The sequence below is a fragment of the Sceloporus occidentalis genome, unplaced genomic scaffold (assembly GCF_023333645.1).
Source record: "Sceloporus occidentalis isolate IW3139 unplaced genomic scaffold, rSceOcc1.0.p SCAF_7, whole genome shotgun sequence".
Taxonomy (NCBI): domain Eukaryota; kingdom Metazoa; phylum Chordata; class Lepidosauria; order Squamata; family Phrynosomatidae; genus Sceloporus; species Sceloporus occidentalis.
This window is the reverse complement of record NW_028316987.1, coordinates 38,180,876-38,204,886: the sequence shown is the minus strand read 5'-3', so window position 1 is coordinate 38,204,886 and position 24,011 is coordinate 38,180,876. Positions and strand designations below refer to the sequence as shown.

At 40.3% G+C, this 24,011-nt stretch overlaps 1 protein-coding gene across 5 annotated transcripts in view; it reads right to left on the bottom strand.

Moving 5' to 3' along the window:
• Window positions 1-24,011, bottom strand: part of PDE1C (phosphodiesterase 1C) — a 280,396-nt gene that overhangs the window by 170,487 nt on the left and 85,898 nt on the right. The window contains exon 1 of one of the 5 annotated variants that reach the window (XM_089532637.1): window positions 7,391-8,124. The exons of the other annotated variants lie outside the window; for them this stretch is intronic. Within the exon in view, the coding sequence (XP_089388763.1) occupies window positions 7,391-7,491 (101 nt within the window). The 5' untranslated portion in view covers window positions 7,492-8,124. Of the gene's footprint in view, window positions 1-7,390; window positions 8,125-24,011 lie in introns of those variants that run through there. 5 annotated transcript variants of the gene reach the window in all.

Below are 24,011 nucleotides of genomic sequence, written 5' to 3'. Positions count from 1 at the left end.
AGAAACCACCACTTTTACGGCTTTGTAAGTCTGTCAGTCCTGATGAGAGTATTCTCTTTGGAAACAAATGTGCAGTTGGTTAAGTACAGACCCCACCAAAAGACGTAACTGGGAGTATTGTGTCTAATTTATTCAGAAAAAAATGTAAACTATTGTAAATTGTATAATTATCTCCTTTTCATTAAATAAACAATGGGACTACAATATATGCAACACAACTACCTATTACCACTTCTCAAGGCACACTGGGACCTGGCTGAGTGATGATTTGAGACTCGTCACTCAAGGACACAAACCACTCTTTGTCACACACCCTGAAATTCCATCTTGCACCCCTGGAGGTCCGGACACTCTAGTTCAGAAACCCCTGAGTTAGACCACGCTTTCAGGCGTAAGTTATTTTGCACACATGGCCAGAAATGATCAAGTACTTAGTGACCCAGAGATGAAGTTATGAACTTGCAAGTGTGAAAGAGCACTTTATTTTGAAATTATATATACGAAGGTATTTTATGGTATATCACACACTGGTGGAAAATTGTTGGGTTTTTTTATCTTGCTTGGGAGGCAACTTTATTTTAACAGTTTTGGCGGATGTGCACAAACTTTCCAAAGTTCAGCCCAGGAAAGATGCCCATCCACGCTTGGGGAGAAAGCAAGTCAGACTGCATCCTTTTATAGGGCCACTAGGCAAGCTAAGATGCACACTAGCCAAGACATGAGCTCTTGAGAAGGATAGCAGCACATTCAGATTTGAAGAAGTCAAGTTTGTGTATACACACAGCAGTATGTTTTTCACAACTTTAAACAGTGTGGTCTAACACCTGATGGCACCTAGCTGATGGATCAGGTTTTAACAAGTGTAAAATCAAGAACACCCTGCTAGAGAAGCACACCCATCTGGCCCCACATACCTCTCCCGTGGCCTTTTCTAACAGGCCAAGAAGTGAGGTTTTGACTTCTGTTCTCTTACTGCCTTTTCTGTTGGGGAAGTTGTGTTGCTTTGTTTTGCATTTTTGAATCAACTAGCTGACAATAAATTTGAATTAGCAAAGGCTGACATTTGTTTCTCCTTCTTTAAGTTAATTTTTAAAAATAAAATAAAACTCCAGTACATTTTGTATATTTCTTGATTTTGATGTTGTTACCTGACTTGGACATCATATAGGGATAGGATATAAATGATAAACTAACAAATTATCATCTCCTACCAGTCACCGAAAGGATTTTTTTAAGTCAAAGTATTTTACAAGAGACCAGAAAACCAGAACAATTAGATCATTTTAAATTTACATCTGTTGTAAATCAGATTTTAACCAGTAGATTTTTCTTCCTTGCCAGTAAAATTTTGCGATCGTACCTTGCAAATACTAACAGGAAAAATAAGAATATTATCAGTATTAAACCAATGCAGCACTTGTACTATAAAAAGGCAGTCTGAAGTGATAGCCTAAGATGTAGGAGCCTTGAGGTGTTTAAAACCATGTCATTGTTTTCCAGTGTACCATCAAATGTTCTCATTGTACACAGAAATCTAATAAATATGCATTTGGAGGAGTGATAAAATGTTTGTACATCATGATTATATAGAACTGTAAGGTGAATGGATGCTTTGCAAAATAAGATGCTTTGGAACTTTAGATGGATAACAGATTTCTCACAAGACACTTTTGTTCTGGCACTGCTGAAATTTCATAACATTATGTTAATTTTCAGGAAGGAACAGTCAGTTATCATGGTAATATTATACCTATCAGCCAAAAGTGGGGAGTTGAAGCAATCTCTAAACACTTACTGTGTAAAATTAAAGAGAAAATAGTCTGTAGATGAACAGTAAATCACTCAAGTCCGTGTGACAGCAGTCTTTTGATATCCATAGCTTGGGAAGGAGGCTTAGGTGAGTTACATACCACCATTTAGGACGCGCTCTGTGTGTCCTAGGGTTCGGAAGGGTTGCCCCTTCTTAACCGGCCTCGTTCCCAACACGTGTGGAGGGAGTCCTTAATGGCAGCGCCCATTCACATGGGTGCTGCCATTGTTACGTCGTGGACGCTGTGCATCCAGACGTGGCGCGCCGGAAGTGACGCCACGTGTGCGCACCTCGCGCTTCGCGGCACCACTTCTGGGGGCCAGAAAGGAGCGCCATTTCGGCGCTCCTTTTTCGCTGTGGCCGGAAGCCTCGCGGTCTGGCCGCTGGGGCTTCCCGCTGCAGCTAATGGTGGCGGCGGCAGACCACCCACTTGAGGGCGGTTTGTAACCCGCCTTAGTTGTAAAGAGCTTTTTATTTTACATAGGATCTGCTTTCCAAATACGAATGAACCCATAACATGAAATTTTCTCCTCACCCCCCAAATTTCTAGCATTCCAGTTACTTAAAACTTTAGTTGGGCATTTAGAAATTCAGTCAAGGCATGCAAAGGAAAGGTAAAGTTGGCAAGAAATTGCAAGCACAGCAAATACAAGAATTCTAAGTGTGAGCAATTTGCATTGTCCCATTCTCTGCAATGGTAGAAATTTGGAGATTGATAGAAAATTTCATTAGGGCAAAGAATACTTATTAGGGGGTATTCTCATCCCCCTAACCCCAGTAGCTTTACCCTAGAGTGGTATCTTTAGCACCTTGGTCAGCATCTCCATCCTGGTAGGGCTGAGAATGATACCTGACTGAAAGTCTAGAAAGCCACTGCCAATCACTGCAGATAAGGGGTGGGGAAGATCCAGAGGTGGAGGCCAGTTATCACACACCTAGACTCATGATGGGCCACACCAGCCTCTTCCCAACAAAACCAGAAGTACACCTCTGACTGGAACAAAGTCCAAGGAGGTTCTATGGCTTATTTTAATGCAGAACTGAACATTGTACTTTTTGCCACCCCCGGCCACAGAACTTCTGCAGGGTCTGGAAGGTGAACAAAGGCTACAAAAACAGCCACCGGGGCCACATGTGGCTCTTAGGCCACAGGATTTCTATCCTTGATGTAGTGATACTAAACTAGATGAACCAATGGTTGGATTTTGTGTAAAACAGCTTCCTTTGTTCCTAATGGATACTGCAATTGGTTATTTTGCCAAACCTGCCCATACCCAGGATCCTACAACTATAGATATGGAGACACAAGACGTCACACACCCAACTAATTTAAAGGAACTTATCACATGAACTTTAAAACCGTCTCAAGCATCCTGGACTGCAGCCAGGATGCGAGATAGAGGTGGGGATTATCACATTCTAAATCACCACCTAATCGCTGCCCACCATCAGCCCAGGTCCCAGCCGCACCCCACCAGCACATTTTAGAAGCCGGAAATCTACCAACTTTGAAAAAGTATTGGTGGAGTGCGATTGGGACCCAGGCTGATGGCAGGCAGAGACTAGGTGGCAATTTCACATGCGATAATTCCTGCCTTCACCCTGCTTCCTGGCTGCAGCCCGGGATGCTTGAGATAGTTTTGAAGTTCATGTGATAAGCTCCTTAGGTACTTCTGAACTAAATTCAGTGCTAGATAGGAACAGAACTTCAGAAACAGATTTTTTAATTACAACAAATTTAAAGTACTCATCCACAGCCCATTGACAGAAAGGAGATCTACAAATTTTGAACAAATGTTGCCCACCAGAAGTTCTTCATTAAACAAATGTGGTATAAAAAGAGAATCTGTGCTTGCTCACTTTTTTAAATGGTTTATTGCTTGAGCCAACTGAGAATGCCTGACTCATTTTGCTCTTGTGCTTCAGGCACAACTGGCTATGGCACTGCTTTTGCTTCCTGCACTCAGTTTGTGCCCAGTAATGATGATGAGAGGTTTGATAGCAGAATGAGGCTGTACATAAATGGCTTGGGACAGAGCAACTCATGCCTTTAAGGGAACTGGGCTGAACAACATCAGGGGCTCCTTCCAGGCATTCATTTCTGCAATTAGAGAATGATTACATTCAACCCATGTTCAAGTGATGCTCTACTACTTCCAATTACTTGGTAATCTGCCTGCCTCTATAACTGCTTTGAAGTACAATAATGTGTAACTTCTAGATAATGTAGTTTACCTATGTGTGCATGAATAGCTTTTGAGCAGACTTCAAGCATTAGGCCAACCTGTTGTCAATCTCAAGATGTTCCCCCAAAAGTAATGAGGTAGTAACAAGCATAATGTATTACTAGTAATAATAATGAGTTATTTTCAAATATAATGACAATGTATGTACAATGTTGTTCTAGATGGACCAATAGCCTGACTCTGTATAGGGAAGCTTGTGTTTCTATGATGGGAGGTCCAGTTGAAAGAGACCACAAGGGCCATCCAGTCCAACCCCCTGCCATGCAAGAACTCTCAATCAAAGTATACCCGACAGATGGCCATCCAGCCTCTGTTTAAAGACCTCCAAGGAAGGAGATTCCAACCCTCTCCAAGAGAGTGTGTTCCACTGTTAAACAGCGCTTACTGCCAGAAAGTTCCTCCTAATGTTGAGGTGAAATGTAGCTTGCATCCATTGTTCCAGGTCCTGTTCTCTGGAACAGCAGAAAATAAGCTTGTTCCCTCCTCAATATGACATCCCTTCAAATATTTAAACAAGGCTATCATATCACCTCCTAATCTTCTCTTCTCCAGGCTAAACGTACCCAGGTCCCTAAGTCGTTCCTCATAGGACATGGTTTCCAGACCATTCCATTTGATGATTGTGAAGCATTTATAAACCCACAAGCACAAGGGCAAAGCTAATTGTGCAGCCTCTCCCCAATCCCTCAACTGCCCATACCATCCTCATGGATGGCCAGTTGTCAATCCTGCAGGGAAGACTCAAGCAATTGGCCCTGTCTACATGGCTAGGGGTCTACAATTGGCTGACTGTATGAGAAGAAGACTCCCATAACAGAACTATAAAGAGCAATATAAATACTGGGCAAAAGCCCACGAGTCCTTGGAGAACAGAAAGCACACCCATTGGCAAGGTCAGGGTTGCTGAAGTTGCTTTTCAGTTGCAACCTTTTGACTTTAAAAAAAATAAATCTCTGAACTTCAAGAGGAACTGTACATAATGGGCTGCCATGGGAAAGAGGGCCATAAAAACCCTCACTGCATGTGTGCATCTCTGCACATCCACCTTTTGGTGTCTTGGCCACTTCCTTTTTAATAGGTCTTGAAAATCTGAGATTCTTTGTGTGTGTTTTTCCCCAGCCCAGTCTGAAAATTAAAAAGCATACAAATACATCAGCTTGTGGCAAAATGCAGAGTTCGTCTGGTAGCCCAGTGTATTGGCAAAACCAGTATTAATACAGGGGCAATCCTTTCCATGTGAATGTAAACACTATTAAAACAGTTCTGATTTGTGCAGTAGCAACCATTCCTTCTACAGTACTACTGCTAAGCTAATATTCCTTTGCCAATGTGTTCTGTTTGCCTTCCTAAGGAATTACTCTCCAGAGAAATAATATGATGATGAAATGATCCCTATTCTGCCAGTGGGTGAATATATTACATGTATTTGTACAGAACTGTGTACTTTTCTGGAAAATGTTGCTTGAACTTTTCTACTGCGTGTCTTTATGTAAGGGTAGCTGTTTGTTTAAAAATAACAGGATGCTTTTGTTTGCACATGGGAGATTTAAAAAGGAAAGAAAATTAAGAGATCCACTGTGAAATATTCATAGTACAGAACTGACCCTGTGCAGTGCACTCCGTGTTTGCAAATAGTTACGTCCACAACTCAAATACTGGGTCATCAAAATCTAAAACATGCAACTTCCAGTAGAAAGATATCATAATGCTACGAAAGTTACAATTTCACTTGTGATTGCATCTAAAGAGCACTATTAGCTCAGAAGGAATTCTGAATGCTTTATCATTCTGTGAGAAACCATTATGTTAGATAGAACCTGGACCCTTCAAATTAGCTATTTGTCCAGGAAGAATCAGGTCAGTAGTTGTATGTATGTATGTATGTATGTTTATTTACAGTCTTTGACCAAAACATCTCAAAGTTATAAAAACACTATCAATAAAAGCACTCTTACAAAGAACTAATAAAAACAAATTAAAACCCAAATGCACAAGTTCAGTAGTGAACTTTCACAGCCAGGATATATTGTAGATTGTTAGGATATTGTTGACTAAGAAGATGCATAGGCATTTCACCAATGATATTCTGAATTAGTAGAACTTGTTTAAGACAATCACAGACAATATTTAGATGTTTTAAAATCAAGTCTTTTTTTGTTTTGTTTTAAAGAACTGTCCTGTTTGGAATTGCTATGCGAAACCAGTTATTTTGCTTGATTGCATTTCTTTACAAAATAGACTTTCTGGATCTTCAGAAAGTTGTAAATTCATTCTGATCTTAAGTAATTACAAGGCTTTCAAAATCAATTCAGCATTTTAAATAAAATGTCTTATCATCAAGTTAAAACATATCCCCAAAAGGATGAAAGATTGCTTAACATTTATGTTTGCTTTCTTGAAAGGTGTTTGGAAAGAGAGGGGGTCAAGTTACTTTTTGCTATGTATTCTTCTCATAAGCAGCATATCCCCACTGAAATCACATTCTGCTACATTAAGATGAAGGGAGGAGGGAGAGACATTATGTTCTGAACATCTGGACAGATGCAGCTTAACATGCTAACGGTCTTTTTAGGCTTGATCAGAAACGGAATAAAGCAAGTACTGTACGTGCATTAAAGAGATTTAGCATTTCTAATAATTCCTTGTCATACACACACATACACACACACACACACACACACACACACACACAGAGGCACCCTCACCCCCCTACACACACACAAACATCAGAGAGAAACAAGCAATCCAGTCATGAAACAACAAACCCGGTACCTCAGCCTTTCCCTTTCATGCACTACCTTCTGTATGGCACAAACTGTACTCCCTTGAAAAGTGGAAGTGAACCAATACAAACAGAATCATGAACACAAACATTATGCAAACTGTCTTTGAACTTCCTGCCATTAAATGTGGATTTTGACACTCTTTCTCCATATGTTTCTGAGATGCTCAGGTAGGTGGGGGAGAAGAATGTACAAGCAAACACAAGCAAACAAGTAAACAGAAACTGTGCATATTCTTGTGTTTTATATGACAAGTGTGTCTGGTTTTCCTTCACAATTGTGTATTGAAGCATCATTGAAATATGCCATTGTAAATGACTTTTTTCACTGTAACATGCAATTTTCTTGTACTGCAGGTAAAATATTGGGCTTGTTTTATCCTTTGGAGTGACTGGAAGTTACTGGACATACAATACAGTAAGCAGGTGTGAAGGACATTGGATTGTACTAAAAAGTACATGGAAAAAACCTGAAGTCTAAAACAATATCACAGAAGGTAGAGGAGGGAGAGAGTGGGAGAACAGAAAATAAAGTAATAATTTTTTACTTACAGTCCTCTGAGACGAAGCCATATTTTCTCTATCTGTTCCGGCTGCAGGTACTTCAAAGAGTTGCTCTCAAATTCTTCTATTTCCTTCGTCGGAGACTCCATAGCTCTACGTGTGCACTTGGTTAAAGCTTAGAGAAAATGAATACGTCCCCAGAAACATGCACACTCTTCACGGTTGGTTGTGAGGTTGTTGTTTTTTAACGCTGACCAAAAGCAGCAAACATTTTTTTCAGTGTCTAAATGCTCCAACCCCTTGTTCCACACTTTGATTAGAAAGAGCATGTGCAACCAGCAAGAATTCCAGGTGTACGCTGGGGGTAGTAGTGATGGCATGCCATGCTCCTCAGAGTGATGGAAGGGATTAGAGGCTGATCTCCAGATTGAATCCAGCCACCGATTTTATTTATTTTTTATTATTTTTTAGAAAACACAGTAAAGATACAAGGAGTGATATCAGCTTGATTTATCTTTTATCACTGCAAGGGAGGGTGGAGTAGAAAACCCTGGTTGACAATTAAGATGTCTGAATGGGAGGCCCAAAAGTATTGGCAGATGTACAACTCCCAATTATCTGCCTTGCTATTTGCTTCTTTCTCGCTCTCTGCTATGAAAGGCAGCCCTCATTCCTTCCAGTGCTGAATCTCAATCTCTCTCTCTCTCTCAATTTTTGCAACACACACCCACAAATGCCCTCCCCTTCTCATGTTCTTCCACTTACCAGCCGCTTTGCTGACAGGCAAGAAAACTGACAACAGAGGAAAAAGTCATCTTTCAATACAAGGCTGGCCAACCTCTCTCTCTCACTCACACACACAGAGGCACATAGACTTTTTCCTTCATGTGCAAAAGCTCAGAGAACTGTAGGGAAAAGGAAGGAGAGGATAATCCAAAAGGGAGAGAGGCCAGCCTCAATTAAAATGGTAGAAGCAATGGAGTGAAGCAATTTCACTAATGCACTCTGCAGAAGTCATCTGTATGAATGCAGGCAGCCTTGCCTTCGTGGGGCAGAGCCAGCAGCCGGCAAGAGAGCAGCCGCCGTGTGAAACTAGTTCATAGTTTCTGAAAAGGTAAAAATGAACTAGCGAGTGGGTTACCATGAAACCCGAAGCTAATTGCTGGCCGAAGTAAACATGATCAAATAGTGCAACTGTAAGAAAAATTGACCCATGAAAAAGGTTACTTCAGGGACTCATGAAATCTCAGTCAGGGGAAGTTTTTAGAAAAGGAGTTGAGTATCTGTCAGCTGCGATTCAAGCACATGGTTTCCCCTTTACTGTAAAGTATTCTACTGGATGCTCCCAGTGACCTCCTTCAGTGGTTTTCTACAGGTTAATGAAATCTGTAAATTCTGTTTTGTGGGATTATTTTCACCATTTTAGTCTGCAGTGTTACTAAATACTTTACAGTGTTGCCCTCAGCACCAACACATCTGCCAGCTAAGGATTATCCTGCACCGATCTGATGAAGCACACTTGTCCACGAAAGCTTATGCTACAATTGTTAGTATTTAAGGTGATACAAGACTCTTTGATATCAGTAACACAATAAAATGAGCCAAGACAACTGGTAGACGTTTCATTTCAAGGCATTTCAAGGACTCGCCTACACCGTTCATAGTGCACCCATCAAGATATTTGGCTTATGGACCAGGACCTTTTCTCAGCTGATATTTAATACTCAGAGATGACCGATTTCCAACTACAGGTCATAATCCAATGAAGTTGTTATGTTGATGGAGTTGCTTCTATCAATAGAATTGTGGGGAACTGGGACAATCCCAGTTTTTTCTGCCCTTTTCACACTACACAATTATAGTACAGTGGGCCCTTATTATTCACTGGAGTTTGTCTAGGATCCCCTGTGGATAACAAAATCCGTGGATCCTCAAGTCCCATTATATACAATGGCATAGCAAAATGGTGTCCCTTATATAAAATGGAAAAATCAAAGTTTGCTAGGTGGAATGTATACTTTTTTGGAATAATTTCAAGCCATGGATGCTTGAATCAGTGGATAAAAAATCCGTGGATAAGGAGGGCCGACTGTATAGCACTATTATTCCCTTTTAGCTGCCATGGCTGCATTCTGGAGAATCCTGGGATTTACAGTTTGGTGCAGCCCTAGAGCTCTCTAGCTGAGAATTCTCTGCAATCCTCCTTCCACTGCAAATCCTAGGATTCCATGGGACATTGCCATGGCAATTAAAGTGGAATTGCAGCCCTCCAATTATGTAGTGAGAAAGAACCCTTTAAAAAAATATTTCTATAGAAATTCTTCCATAAATCTTGAAGGTTGATGATGGTGCGTTACAGACCACTGAGAAGCAGCGGTCTGGTTCCGCCTCTGCTTGCAGCGTCCGGGAACCACAGCCTTTAAACGGTGCGGCTCCCAGACGCTGCAGAGAAGGAGCGTGGAAATCGCGCTCCTTCTCAGGCCCTGGAAGAGCACCACGAGTGCCAAAGGGCGCACTCGCGGCGTCACTTCTGGTGTGCCACATGCGGACGCAGAGCGTCCGCTACGTCAAAATGGCGGCGCCCATATGAACAGGGCACCGCCATTTTGTACGGACTGAGTCCATGATAGGGAAAAGGGCGTCTAGAAGAGACACCCCTTTTTCAAACTGGGACATCCTTAGGACGTCCCTAATGGCGGTTTGTAACCTGCCATTGAAGGCTGGGATTGTGGGTGAAAAATGGGGTAAAGTGTGCCAAGGGAGAAGGAAATTTAAACTAATGTTAAGTAGAGATTAGGAGGGGAGGTTGGAGATATATATACACACACACACACACACACCCTCCAAGAAACGTCATTCACCGTAATCAGTTACCTTATTTCCCATCAGCCAGACATTACCCTTATCAGAATATTCAGGTAGTTTCAACACTTTTCTATGGATTTTATACCTCCCTTTTATACTTTGTTAATACTGTTCTCACTTGATTCTTTCTTTTAAAAACACACAGAACAATACCACAATAACTAAAGAGCCTTCTCCTCCTATATCAGCCTGGCCACCCATCAGAGACTTTCCTCTGCATGTCACCATTGGAAAAGATAGCATTTGCTGGGGCTGCATCCACATAGTAGAAATTATTCAGTTTGAAACCACTTTAACTGCCATGGCTCAGTGATATGGAATTCTGGGAATTGCAGTTTTGTGGGACGTTTAGCCCTCTACATTAGAGAGCTCTGGTGCCATTGCAAACTACAATTCGCAGAATTCCATAGACTGAGCCATGGCAGTTAAAGTGGAATCAACCTGGATTATTTTGGCAGTTCAGATGCAGCCTAGGATGGTTGGTTGTGGCAACCAGATTCTGGTTCCCCCCCTCAAGACACTCACCTCATTCAATAGTCACCTCACTGTGGACTTTTAGGGTGCTTCCAGACAAGTTGCACTTCTCCATTAATGGAAGTTTCTAGGAAGTCTACAAAACACTGCCTTCAAATTTCTCCCATTTCTTTCTTCAGTCTTTTCTTTTAGAAATAAAATGTGTTAAAGAAGAAAGATGGATAGCTGCAGAATACCTTTTAATTGTGAATAACGGGAGCCTTTTGTCTGCAAACACCCTTAGGCACTTTTAATTAAAACTGTTTTATTCTACCAGGCTTTTGACCTATTTTACATTCTCACAAGTTATTTCTTTCTCAGTTTTTTAAAATTTTATCCACTCCTACATTTTGCCTTGATGCTTTTAAAGTTGTGACTCTCCTTGTGACATCTTTTAAGCACTAAAGAGTGGGATACAAATACATTTACAAATAAATACACACAATTATGCTGCCCTCTTACAATTATGTTACTGTCCTCTTAAAAGCAACTGGGAATGCCTTGGAACAGCAGCTCTCAGATCAGGTGGTTCTCTTTTTGTGTGCTTCTCTAATAGCACATTGCTTTATTACCTGATAAAATTAATGCCACAAACTGCTAATTCCATAGTCACTTTATTACTTCCTTTTAATTGGATTGCAAGCTTTGAGGGCAGGGCCCTGGGTTTTTCATCTCTCAGAACAATACCTAGGGCCCTTTCACGCTACACATACATGACTCTACGGTTCCACTTGAATTGCCATGGTTCCTGAAAACCTTGGGATATGTAGTTTAATGAAGCACTATTGCTCTCTGGCTGCAATTCCCTACTGCAGACCCAGGATTCCATAGTATTGGAATCATGACAATTAAGTGGAATCATAGTGCTTGTATAATATGAAAGGGACACTACTTAATACAGGCACACATCATCATCATCATCATCTATCTCTTTCCCCTTATTCATGCTTCACTCAGCTTGATCACCTGGTTTCCCGGACTCACTAGAAGCTACTCACCCGCCACTAACAAATTATCCAAGTAAGCCTTTTAAGATAAGACTGTCCAGAATTTTTAAAAGGGAACATTTCATTCTGTCCACTTAGTTTCCATTTCTTTCATGGAGCACTAAATATTTTGCAGCACTGAAGCCTGTTATCATTCTAGAACTCCTAACTGGAGAAGAATTGGCCTTATTAGACTGACTATTTTTAAGGTGTCCTTTACTGTACAGAAGGGACAAACTTGATAGTGTAACAATAGACCAAGGCTCCAAGTATTTGAGGCATGCACCATGAACCAGCTAGGACTGATGGAAATATATCACTAGGAGAGAAAAAAAAATATCCACCAGCAGAAAGCAAGATAAGATATATGGAATGAAATCATCACAGTTTTATGGGCTATGCTATAAATATCACAATATCCTACAACAGGCAAGTGTGTAACAATCAAATTTCTTTTAATATGTACCCATCCAAAAGACAAGACCAAGAAAGGTTAAACCACCAATTTGTTGTGTGCCTTCAAGTTGCTTCAAGTGACACTATCACAGGATTTTCTTGACATGATTTGTTCAGAAGGGTTTTGCCTTGATTTTCCTTAGAGGCTGAGAGAGTGTGATTTGGCCAAGGTCACCCAGTAAGTTTCCATGGCTGACTCTGGGTCTCCAGAGTCATAGTCCAACAGGAAAACCACCATACCAAGCTGGCTCTCTTAAGTTATCAACAGAACTTACATAAACACAAGAAAAATATCCTTTATGGTGAACCAAATTTCTTTTTCTCTAGTAATTCATTACAGATTTTCACTCTAGAGGAAATCAAAGACAGCCACCCATTCAGTGATATAACCATTGGATTCATCTGAAAGGTATTTTACTTCTAATTCTATATTCTAGTCTGTAATTCTAAAACTGGGTTACCAATATCATCTAACTGGCTGATAAAGAGGGCATATGAAAAATGGTGAACAAGGACTTCTGCCGTTCCAAATTCACAAACACAGGGTGCCATCTATACTGGGAAAATAACTGTAGTTTGACACCAATTTACTTGCTGTAGCACCATTCTATGGAAACCTGGGACTTCTTTGGCTACTCAGCCAAATAAGTGTTGGTGCCTCACAAAACTACAAATCCCAGGATTCTGAAGGATGGAGCCAAGGCAGTGAAAGTGGTGTCAAACTGTATCGTTTTTACAGTGCAAATTTCCCCATAACTAGACAAAATATATCAAATGTTATATATAGATCAAATTCTATACAATCTAGATTAAAAGATTTAAATTCACTAAATGATGATATACAAATAGAGTACCATAAACCAGGCTCATTACTGGAGTGTCATAGTGCTTCTTAAAAATGCAAATAGAAATATGTTAGTATATGATGATTATTTATGTCCATAGTATAAAACACTACAACAGTTGCATATTTTCTGTGTTTGTGCACATGCTTTGTTTCTTAACAGTCACAACTAGCAACACTCACAAACTCATATAGGCCGGTTACAAACCGGCACTTGGGACGTCCGCAGGACGTCCCATTTTAAAAAAGGGGCGTCTCTTCTAGACGCCCCTGGGTCTAATATGGACTCTGTCCATACAATATGGCACCGGCCGTTCCACATGGCCGTTCCACAATATGGCGCCGTCCGAACGTGTCGCAGCGCCTGTGACGTCGCGAATGCGCCCCTGGCACCTCGTGACGTCACAGAGGCGCCGCAGAAAGAAGCTCCATTTTGGAGCTTCTTTTTTGCTCCGTAAGGGAGCCGCGCAGTGTGGCTGCGACGGCTCCCTTACGGAGCAAATGGCAGCGGCGGCAGACCGCCTCAAAGCGGCGGTCTATAACCCGCCATAGATTAGGAATAAACTCTAGAAACTCTGCATTTGACAGCACTACTATGGAAGAGTGTTGTATTCAAGCTTTACACAAGAAGAATCCAGATCTCCCAAGAAAGCTCTATTGTTTGGAGTGAGAAATGTCATTTTAAAAGAAAATAAGAACAAGAGATAGGCACAAACCCAAATGTATGCCTGGATTGTATATGGAAGGCGAAACAGAGCATAGCCAAATACAGGGGTAAGAATCCAGATGTTGCTGAACTGCAGTTCCCAGCATTCTTCATCATAGACTGTGCTGGCTAGTGCTGCTGGTACTTGCAGTCCAACAACATCTGGAGCCCACAGAATTCCCACCTTGACCTAAATCCATTTTCTAGTCTCAACTAGAATAGATCCATTGAATCAACTACTGAATGGTTATGCCAACATATATGTAAATCCCATTGATTCAATAGGCATACAGCAGATGGGGCTGGCTTGAGGTCCATGTTTTCATTAATTTCTTTATACAAAATTCACAACCCATACTTCTCAAGAACTTTGTTGAGGTGAATATGGAAGTGATGTCTCATCCCATAATAAATCTCCATATAACATTTCTCTCTTCTCAGGTTTTAACAATTTTGTCCCTGGGCATTTACTTGTTATTTGCAGAAACCTTGATAGCTTCAAGGAACCTTTTCACACTCACGACCACAGTAGCTTCTGGGCTGATATCTTCAGACACAAATGTATCATGTAACTTTTCCCTATTAAAGCACACTGAACATTTTCTGGCATCACACCAACCTTAGCATAACCCTGACAACTTATCATGACTTGCCAGGAAAGGGATCCTCAGGTTCTAGTAAAGAAAGTTATTCATGGCGAACACTGCTGAGAAAATACCAGTGGGGGTGTCTTTGGCAGAGAGACGTGAGACTGACCAGGATCTGTGGATTCTGAGGCTGCATTACTCACTTTACTTTCTTGATTATCACAAGCTCTTTCTTACACCAGCAACTTTTTACATGACTTGAAATTAACTGTACACATTTTCCTGTTGAAATTTAAACCATGACCACCCCAGGCAGCTACACATTTTTTATTTGGCTCATAGTTTAAAAAATGTCCTGGAGTGACATAATTGGTTTTTCATGTGCCTGAACACATTTTGCTCCAATAACATGTGAATGAGATTGATGGACTCCAGTGAAGCTACCCAGCCCAATAGCTGCACCCCGGCTTGCTAGGTAGGGTATGTGGCATATTTCTTTTGGTACCATCCATGCATTATCAAAGGAACGTATAAATCTCTCCACAAGGAAATAGCAATTATGATACTCCAGTAACTCAAATCTGAATTTGATTTAGAGCAAGCCAATGGCCACTGCAAGAATGGCAAGTTAATTGACCATAGGCTAAGCAAATCCAAATTATGTACTGTTTTATCTTCCATGAGAAGGAATTTAAGATATACATATACAGTTGAGCCTTGTTATACGCTGGGGTTTGGTTCCAAGATCCCCCATGTATAACAAAATCCGTGTATGCTCAAGTCCCATTAAATATAATGACATACTGTAAAGCTTAATAGAAACAGTGTGAGTTACACAACATCATGTACTCAAGAGGATACCATACTCTGGAAAAAGGAGTTGTATCTATAATATATGTTCCCCTAGTTACAGTTCCACATTCATTTTTTAAAAGTACATTCACCATCTCCATGAAGCAACTGTAATAAATAAAGCATTAATTAAAATCTGTAGTTGTTCATTTATTACACTTGGCATCATAGGTTGTATCCACACTGCAGAAATAATCCAGCTTGACACTACTTTAACTACCAAGGCTTACTGGTATGGAATTCTGAGAACTGTAATTTGGTGAGACATTTAGCCCTCTATGTCTGTGAGCTCCAATGCCACAACAAACAAACAAACACAGACAGACAGACAGACAGACAGGAAGGTTTTGCCTTCCTGTATTTTGTGTAAGGATATAATTCATTAATTTCAATCTCAAAGGAAGCAATGGATAATTTTAGCAATTTTCCTCCCACTACACAAAGAGTCTTCAGAAATTGTGCAGTTCAAGACTTATTTTGTGCAGAATTCACAGTAGTGATATTTTGTTCGGGAATCAGCACTTTCTGTCCAGAAAACCATACTCCTGGGCATGTTTTTTCCTGTGCAGAAAAAACACATGCAGGTTTTGTACAGAACACAGCCTGAACTTGCAAACATTCTCGTCAGTGCAGGAGTATTTTGGTCAGAGCTTCCCAATACTTGAGAAACACCTTTAAAATCATTTTTCAAACATTTTTGAACATTACTTCCATCCTTAATTTGGGGAAACTGTAGTGAACCTTGTGATGTCATCTTTTACTGATTAAAATAGCTAGGTACTATTGTAACAGGCACCTCTCTTTTCTGTGTGTGTTTGCATGGGGTTTTCATGATAAAATACATTCAAAAGAAGTTTATCGTGCCTCCTTCTGCACAGTACTGTTTGCTATGGCGCGACTGCTGTTGTCTCTGAGAAACCCTCTGTCAGTGTCACCCCTCACTAATACTGCTTCTGCCCAGTAGTTGTTTGGCACATGTAGATTGGCTTCTCTGTAAAACCTGTCTGACATGGGAGACCCAACTGGCTGCACTGCTACTATCAGCACAGTTTCCTCCCTTTCGCTCTCTATATACAAACAAATTAAAAACCATTTTGTGCAAACCTTCCTTGGCTCAGCTTTACTCTGTTCCTTCATATTATCTGGGCACAAAACCAAGACAAGAGAAACAACAACAAAACCCTCAAATCCCTACGGTAAAATTTATCGCTCCTCATGCCACATCAAGCCCCAACTTGTAGCAACAATTGCACTAAGAAGTCCTCCCTTAAACTTTAATTTGACCATAGATGGTTTGGTTACCCATAGAGCTGGCAAAAAAGACATCTCCCCACTACTATTCCTTCTATTGTTCAAGAAACACTTCTTTTTCTCAGATAATTTGTTTAGTAAGCATCATGCTCCCTGGTTACAGAGTTTCACAAGTCCTTCCAAAAGGAATCAACATGGATTGGTATGGGTTTGCTTTTTCCAGAGGATGCATACATAGAAGTCTGTGTGCAAAGACTTCCCAGCCTGAATGGTCCATACTAACTCATGGATTGTGGGAAAAGAGAAATCACATTTCATATACTTTGCCCTTTTATGTGACTAATTTCTGAGAAGAGTTTCCATCCACCATATATACTCATATACAAATTGACCTCATGTATAAGTCGAGGGAAGGTTCCGGGGTAAAAAGCATGGATTTTGATATGACCCATGGATAAGTTGAGAGTAAAACTTATATAGGCTATAACAAAGGATGGAACGGGGGAAACACCTCTTCCGTCCCTCCTTCTCCTTCTCCGGACCACCTAATACCACTTCCTTTGTGCTGTTAGAGAAGGCTTTACAACTGAATTGGGAAGGGAAAGACGTGGAATTAAATGGGGCGTTTCTTTGATGGGAAGAGAAGGTTTTAAAATCGGATTGAGAAAGGAAAGAAGTGGAGTTAAACGAGGTGTTTCTTTGATGGGAAGAGAAGGCTTTAAAACTGCATTGGGAAACTCTATCACACACACACGCACGCACACACACACACACCTGCCTCTAGGCACAAAGTGTGAGGAAGAGTGGGGCATCACCGCGATGCTTGCTATAGGATCTTTCTAAGCCGTATTAATGTACTGACCCAGTGCAAGGATGGGTGGGTGTTTACACACCCATTCCCACACTGACCCAGGACTGGGATAGGTGCACATTCCTTACCTTGCTGTGCCATTGCTCCAACTAAGAAGACCCACCCTCACTGCGTCTGACAAGAAAGCAGGGTGCCTCACTGCACCCACATGGTCAGGTACCCCATTTCTGCATCACAATGGTAATGGGGGCTTCTCAGTCAGAGCGGTGCACAGCAAGGTAAGGAATGGGCGGGAGCCATGTAAACAGCTGGGGTTTGCTGCAGAGTTTTCAGAGAATTACACAGCAAACCAGGGGTTATAATACCCTGGTGCAACAACTGTTTACCCCAGGATCAGTCCAGATCCACTGTATCCATGTTTGATCTACCAGGATCAGGCCCAATTGTGGCCCCAGGGGTTTGTCCTGTATCATCTGAACTAGATGATGCAAGACTTTTGGCCCATGCAGACAACCCATAGATGATTTTGAGGCAGAGCTTTCATGAGATGATTCTAAGGGAGAAAGTGGAAAATTAAGAGCAAAGACACAAAAGGGACCAAAGCAAAATAGCCTAGTAATCACCACCCAGAGTGGAGGAGAAAACTGTTGTAGCACACTTATCAACACACTCTAGACCAGAGGTGAGAATTCTGCAAGTGTTGGATTGCAGCTCCCAGCATTGGCGGGGAGCTGCATCCAACAATATCTGGAGGGCCACATCATTCCCAATTCTGCACTAAGCAAACGAAAAGGTAGATTAAGTTAACATTGATGTTTCCCCCCAAAATATTAAACAGGAATGCCAAAGAATCCTCAGGATTCTTAAGGATAAAAAATGTATTATGTTTTCAGAAATGTATTAAGCTTCAGAGAACAATATTTTATGTCATAATAAATGTATTGATCTTTAAAGTACCACTGGACACTTTTTCATTTTTTCTTGCTACAGATTAACACTGTTGCCCTTCACAGAGGTGCTGAACTGTGGCCCTTCATGGTCACACTGCTGTGAATAAAACTCTTCCAAAAGTAGTCCACTCTTGTAAAACCTCCAGTAATATAAAGTTATTTCCACCTGAAAGTTAAATTACATTTTCCTTTGCCTCTATTTAACAAGTTTAGTGGTATGACTCATTCTTCCACAAATATATTAAGAGAACAGCAGCTATCTAACAGAATTCCAGAAATCTTAGAAATCGTGAGCAGTTTTTGTGGGTGTTTTGGGGGCCTGTTTAAAATTTATAGTATGAAAGAAAGGTAGGCACAGGTTTCTTACAAAGGGAGCATTTGCCCTCCAGATATTGCTGTTACTTCATTGCAGCAAAGCAATGCACCAGCTGTAATCATAAACCAAGGAAGGAAACCTCTGGTAATAAAATGGGAAATCACATTATTTCCTGAACCACCACAAATCAAACAATGAGGCAACCTGAAACAAAAAGCACCTAGTTAAAAAAAACACCCATTAACAGTTCTATCAGTCACATGCAATACCAAGCATCCACATACACATGTGTTATGCATTGCTACGCTGTTGTTTATAAATCAACAGTGTGCAAAGTTGCAGGTATAAACATTGATCACTCAGTCACGATAAGTGATGTCCATGTATGAAACAGCTATAGGGAGCTTTCAAAAATCCACTGAGTTTTCATATAATTAAAACCTGTGTAGTTTAGTTGAACTTGGATGAGAAAATTCTGGGTTCAAATCCCCAGTCAGCCATAAAACTGCCTCGTAGCTTTCGGCTATCTGTCGGATGACTCATTTCACATCGGCCTTTCCTTTAAAAAGCTCAAAACCACCACCTTCCCTAAGTTACAGCAGAATAAAAAAGTGACAAATCTTTCAAAAACCAGCATTTTTAAGAAAGAAGATTACAGTCATCCCTTCCCTTACGCTGGGGAGCCGTTCCAGACCCCCCTCCCACATAAGGGAAAAAATGTGGATGTTCAAGCCCCATTCAAATGAATGGGGCTAGTGCCCCCGGAGGTGGGGCAGTGGCACATGGGGTGCACGCTACAGGAGCGCGTGCCATTGTTTTCTTCCAGTGAATGGCTTCCTTCCTTCCGGTGCAGCTTCCAGCATATGCTGGAAGCCAAGTAAAACGCATCCGCATATGAATCGGACACACTGTAATAGCTGTTTTAACCAATCCAAATCAACCAGTCATTAAACTAGATTCTCTGAAGATTCCAGCCACAGATGCCAGTGAAACATCAGGAATAAACTCTTCTAGAACATGGCCACATAGCCCGAAAAACCCACAAAAAACTATGGATGCCGGCTATGAAAGCCTTTGACTTCACATTAAACTAGATTACAATGAGCAGCAAATCAAACATAATTAACGAATGAATGCAATTGGTTAAAACAACACAAATCATGAACAGTGTTGGAGATTTAAACCATTAAGGTCATTAAAAGGCTTTAGATTAATGAGAGCGCAAATTGTGAGCAGTTTTTACAAGCTCAGCACTAGCAACAGCGCTATTGCTTCTTCAAGGGTGTTGCAGGTCCCCCTCTCCACTCCCAGTTAACAACACTGACATAGCATTCTGGACCAACTACAGCTCCCAGACACAAAGATTGGGCTATTTAGTACCATTATAGTCCACCATTCCATCTAAGGAGCTCAAAGTAGTGAATGTGGTTCTTCCAGAACCCCATGTGGTCTATTAGGCACAGAGTATATGAGTGAATCAAGATCACCCAGAGTGTTTCTATGGATGCGTAGGGATCTGAGTCTGGATCTCCATGGTTTAAGACCAACACTCTTATCATTCAATTGACTGGTGAGACTTCATACTTTCATGCCAGTTTTCTGAATACAAGGGGGTTTTATCACGTAGGGGAATTAAATAGGCCAAGAAATACTATGTACAATCCAGAATGAAGTACACCATAAAATTATTATGCAACAGATTAACACAAATAATTGTGTAGCTCAACTATCAGCCATGAATCAGCAAGTGAAAAACCTACAGATGAAGAGATAATGAGTAGTGAATCAGTTCCTTCCATTTGTATTCACTCTTTGTACTGAAATGTTTTATACGGTGATAGGAAAGTTATTACAAGAGGATTAATGCATATAATTCATCATTAATAAGCTTTTTAAAAAATCCAAATTCAATTCAATTTATATCAGAAGGGGGGAAATGTTAACTATTACATTTATATTAAATCTAAATTGAAGTTTAATGCCTGCACGAAAAGCTTTATCAGAATGAAGTTGAAAAGGCCATATATTTTTTTACTCCCACCCATTTACCTAAGTGCTTGTTCCTGTTCTGAGCTTGGGGAAAAAGGAATTAGTTGCTTGAATTTTTGAAAACCCTATTTCTCATTCACCCAACTAACCAAAAATGCTCATCTTGCTTTCCCTGCCTTACCCCTGCCATTTCTTTAGTTTACTGGTTCCCACATAGATACAACCAATATTCCCAGGGTTTAAAGATTCAAAATTCAGTTTTCCTGGGACAGATGAGGAACCTCTTATGTACTGACTGCTAGAGAACAGAGAAGGACTATCTAGATATTAAGAAAACCACCCCCTTCCAAGCTCTCCTTATTATTTGCTCATTTACAATCTTTTAATCTTGGAATTACTTAAACGATGATATGCTGATCATAAAATAAATAACAGGTTTGGATACTGTGACCTTAACATTGTAATTCTTCTGTTTTGCAAAAATCAGAGAGAACTAGGTAAAACAACAGCTGAAAAATGTAAATGTTCCTAGGTCTTTAGTACTGTCTCTAATTTAAGTAATTAATAAATTAGAAATTTATTTCTGGAATTATTTTAATGCTGAAATTCCAAGTGAAGTCAATAATTTTTTGTTAGAAAATTTCCAACTTATTTGATAACTCAGTTGGCTTTAACTAGTTAGCCTTTACCCTGGATTCTATGTTTCTTTGGAGTTGTTTTAGCTGCTCTAGAAGTTGTCCTTTTTGCTGGGATCTTTTTTTTTTTTTTAACAGAATGCAACTCCCCTTTTTTAGCCCTTAAAAGATTTCCACTTTTACCTTGTTCTGAAGGAAAGGGTTGTATTCAGACAAAGTTAGTTGCATGTGGTTCCTCCTGAAATCAGCTACCTTTCATACTGATTTTAACAGTGTTAGTCATAACCTTTAAAGCCCTATATGGCTTGGGCCTGAGTTACTTGAGGGAACGCCTCTCCTTACATAATCCGCCCCGCAGTCTCAGAATATCTGGGAAGAATCTTTTGGATTATCCAAATACCAGATTATTGTCAACTTCCCACAAAGCATTCACTGTAATGGCCCCTAAACTGTGGGATGCTTTACTAGTAGAGATCCAACTGATTACTACTCTAGAAGCTTTTAAGAAAGCGATTAAAACGGACCTTTTCCGGCAGGGTTATCCCCCTGATCTTTTATAAAACTGAAGGGACATCCCAGTAAATGAGTAAGTGAATGATATGTTGATATATGGATTTTAATGTGCTGCCTTGATTTTAAGATGTATTTTATATATGGAAATTAGTGTTCCATTTTTATTGTTGTAAGCGATCCGTAGGCAGGAAATAGAAATAAACGATTATTATTATTATTATTATTATTAGGACTGAAATATGAATAAATTAGTCTGGGTCTAACCACAAAACTTTTCCATTTATAATGTGACACATGCTATTTACATCTAACGTCCCAATGCCTTCATTTATTCACTGAAAGGCAGTAGTACTTCAATGTAGTCCATCTCATACAATAAAAACGATAGTTCCTTGATATCCCACCACCATATTTCTAGTCATTTGTGCACTGGTAATGTATTCCCTATTTCACTAAAATTACTATTTCCAGCCACATTACATTACATTTTCACTCTTGCCAAGAATATTGGAAAGTGCACTTATCTACCTCTCAAGTTAATCACAGAATTTTGCATTCCTAATGGATGCTAAGGACTGAGGGAAGAAACCACAGTGGGCTTTATGTTCAGTAATGGAACTCACAAGTTGAAACAGAAAGGAATAGCATACTGTTTCTGCTAAGATCCATTAAAAATACCTTGCCAATTAATCAGGTAGACTGGGACAAATAAATTTTATAAAGAGACAAATTATTATAGCATGTAGTTAGCTCACTTATATAAACTGTACAAATTAGCAATAACCCATTCTACTTTATGGTAATCAGTATTTTATTTTGCAAATGTCTTCAGCCTCTGTGATCTTCTCTAGTCTTGGTCCTCAAGATTGACTATGAACTCTTTCACATGTTAAGGACAACCTGAGCCATACTTGTCCATAGTTGCCCTCTTTGAGGTTGCCAGTCACAGAGGCCTATAAAGGCATTCCATTCAAGTGTAGTAGAATTCTCCTTCAGACTTTTCTGCTGAACTATTCCAGGTCCAAAGCTCCCTCCACCACACAAATGAAGATACTGAGTGAGTGTGGCCAGCCTAGGCAGAAAGGCCGGAAAAATTAATGTTGGACTAAAAAAAAGTAAAGGTTGTCAACTCATGACCAACTGTAGGGAGTGGTGCTCATCTCTGTAACTAAACCGAAAAGCCAACATTATCAAAGACAACACTGTGATCATGCAGTCAGCATGACTGCACAGAAGGCTTTTAACTTCCCACTGAAGTGGTACCTATTTATCTACTTGCACTTTTACATGCATTCAAACTGCTAGGTTGCCAGAAGCTGGGACTAGTGAGAGGATCTCATTCTGTCACACGGTGCCTGGGTCTCAAATTGCCAATCTGCCAACTTTGCAATCATCAGAATCTGCATCTTAACTTCTGAGCCACCGCATTCCTGACACTTCTCTTCCTTTCAGTAGCATGGGGGACTACAACACCCAAAATTCTGCAGCTGGCACAGACATTCTACCTGGGGGGTTCTGGGAATTGAAATCCAAACAAGTAACTTTGCCAGGCCCTGTGTATCCAACCCTACTTTCTTTTTCACATGTTCACTTTGAAGAGAGCATCTAGGTAGTGAGAATGAGAGACATGACTAAAAACACAGTATAAACACAGTGGCTTCAGTTCAGGTGGAACTGTCTTGGTCTAATGACCATAATTTCTGGATTAGCCTTGCACTCTACTTTTCTCCCTCACATGCCTGAACTCACTACTATATCAAAGCTTTTTAAACTGCTTTTGTGGGATAACATGCAAACTTACTGTCACAGTGACCACAAGGTTCTTTTCTTATGATGGCCTGAGGTTTTTTCTTTAACCCAGATACATCCCTTTAACCCTTGATTCTTTCCCTAATACACTCCCTTAATAAGTGACTCAGGGATGGGCCCTCAGTATCCTTATTGGTTATGTATTTTATTATTTTGGTAGCATGCTTATGATGTTTTTGGTTATAAATTAATTCAAGCCACTCTTCTGAAAACAAGAAGGAATAGAAACTTTATTTATAGTCAGATATTAAGTTTGTACCTTTTTACAGTTGGTTCGCAAATTGTGTGGTTACATTATGTACAGCTCTTCACTTGTTACAGTCTATTTCCTTTTCCAGTTCCCTCACTGACTTTGTTTCCACTTTAACCTGTGTTCTTATTCTCTAAATACAAATCCTTATAATGCCCCTTCATCAAGACTATAAATCCTGTGAAAGTCTGGCTCAAATCCAAATTAACATTCCCTGAACTGCCTCTTAAAACTCTCAGCTGACACACTCAACTAACTCTTTTCCACTCACTCCTCTCTTTTATAGTTACTCCTCAGGCATCCCCCACCTTTGCAGCCAGCCTGACTCTGACTGGC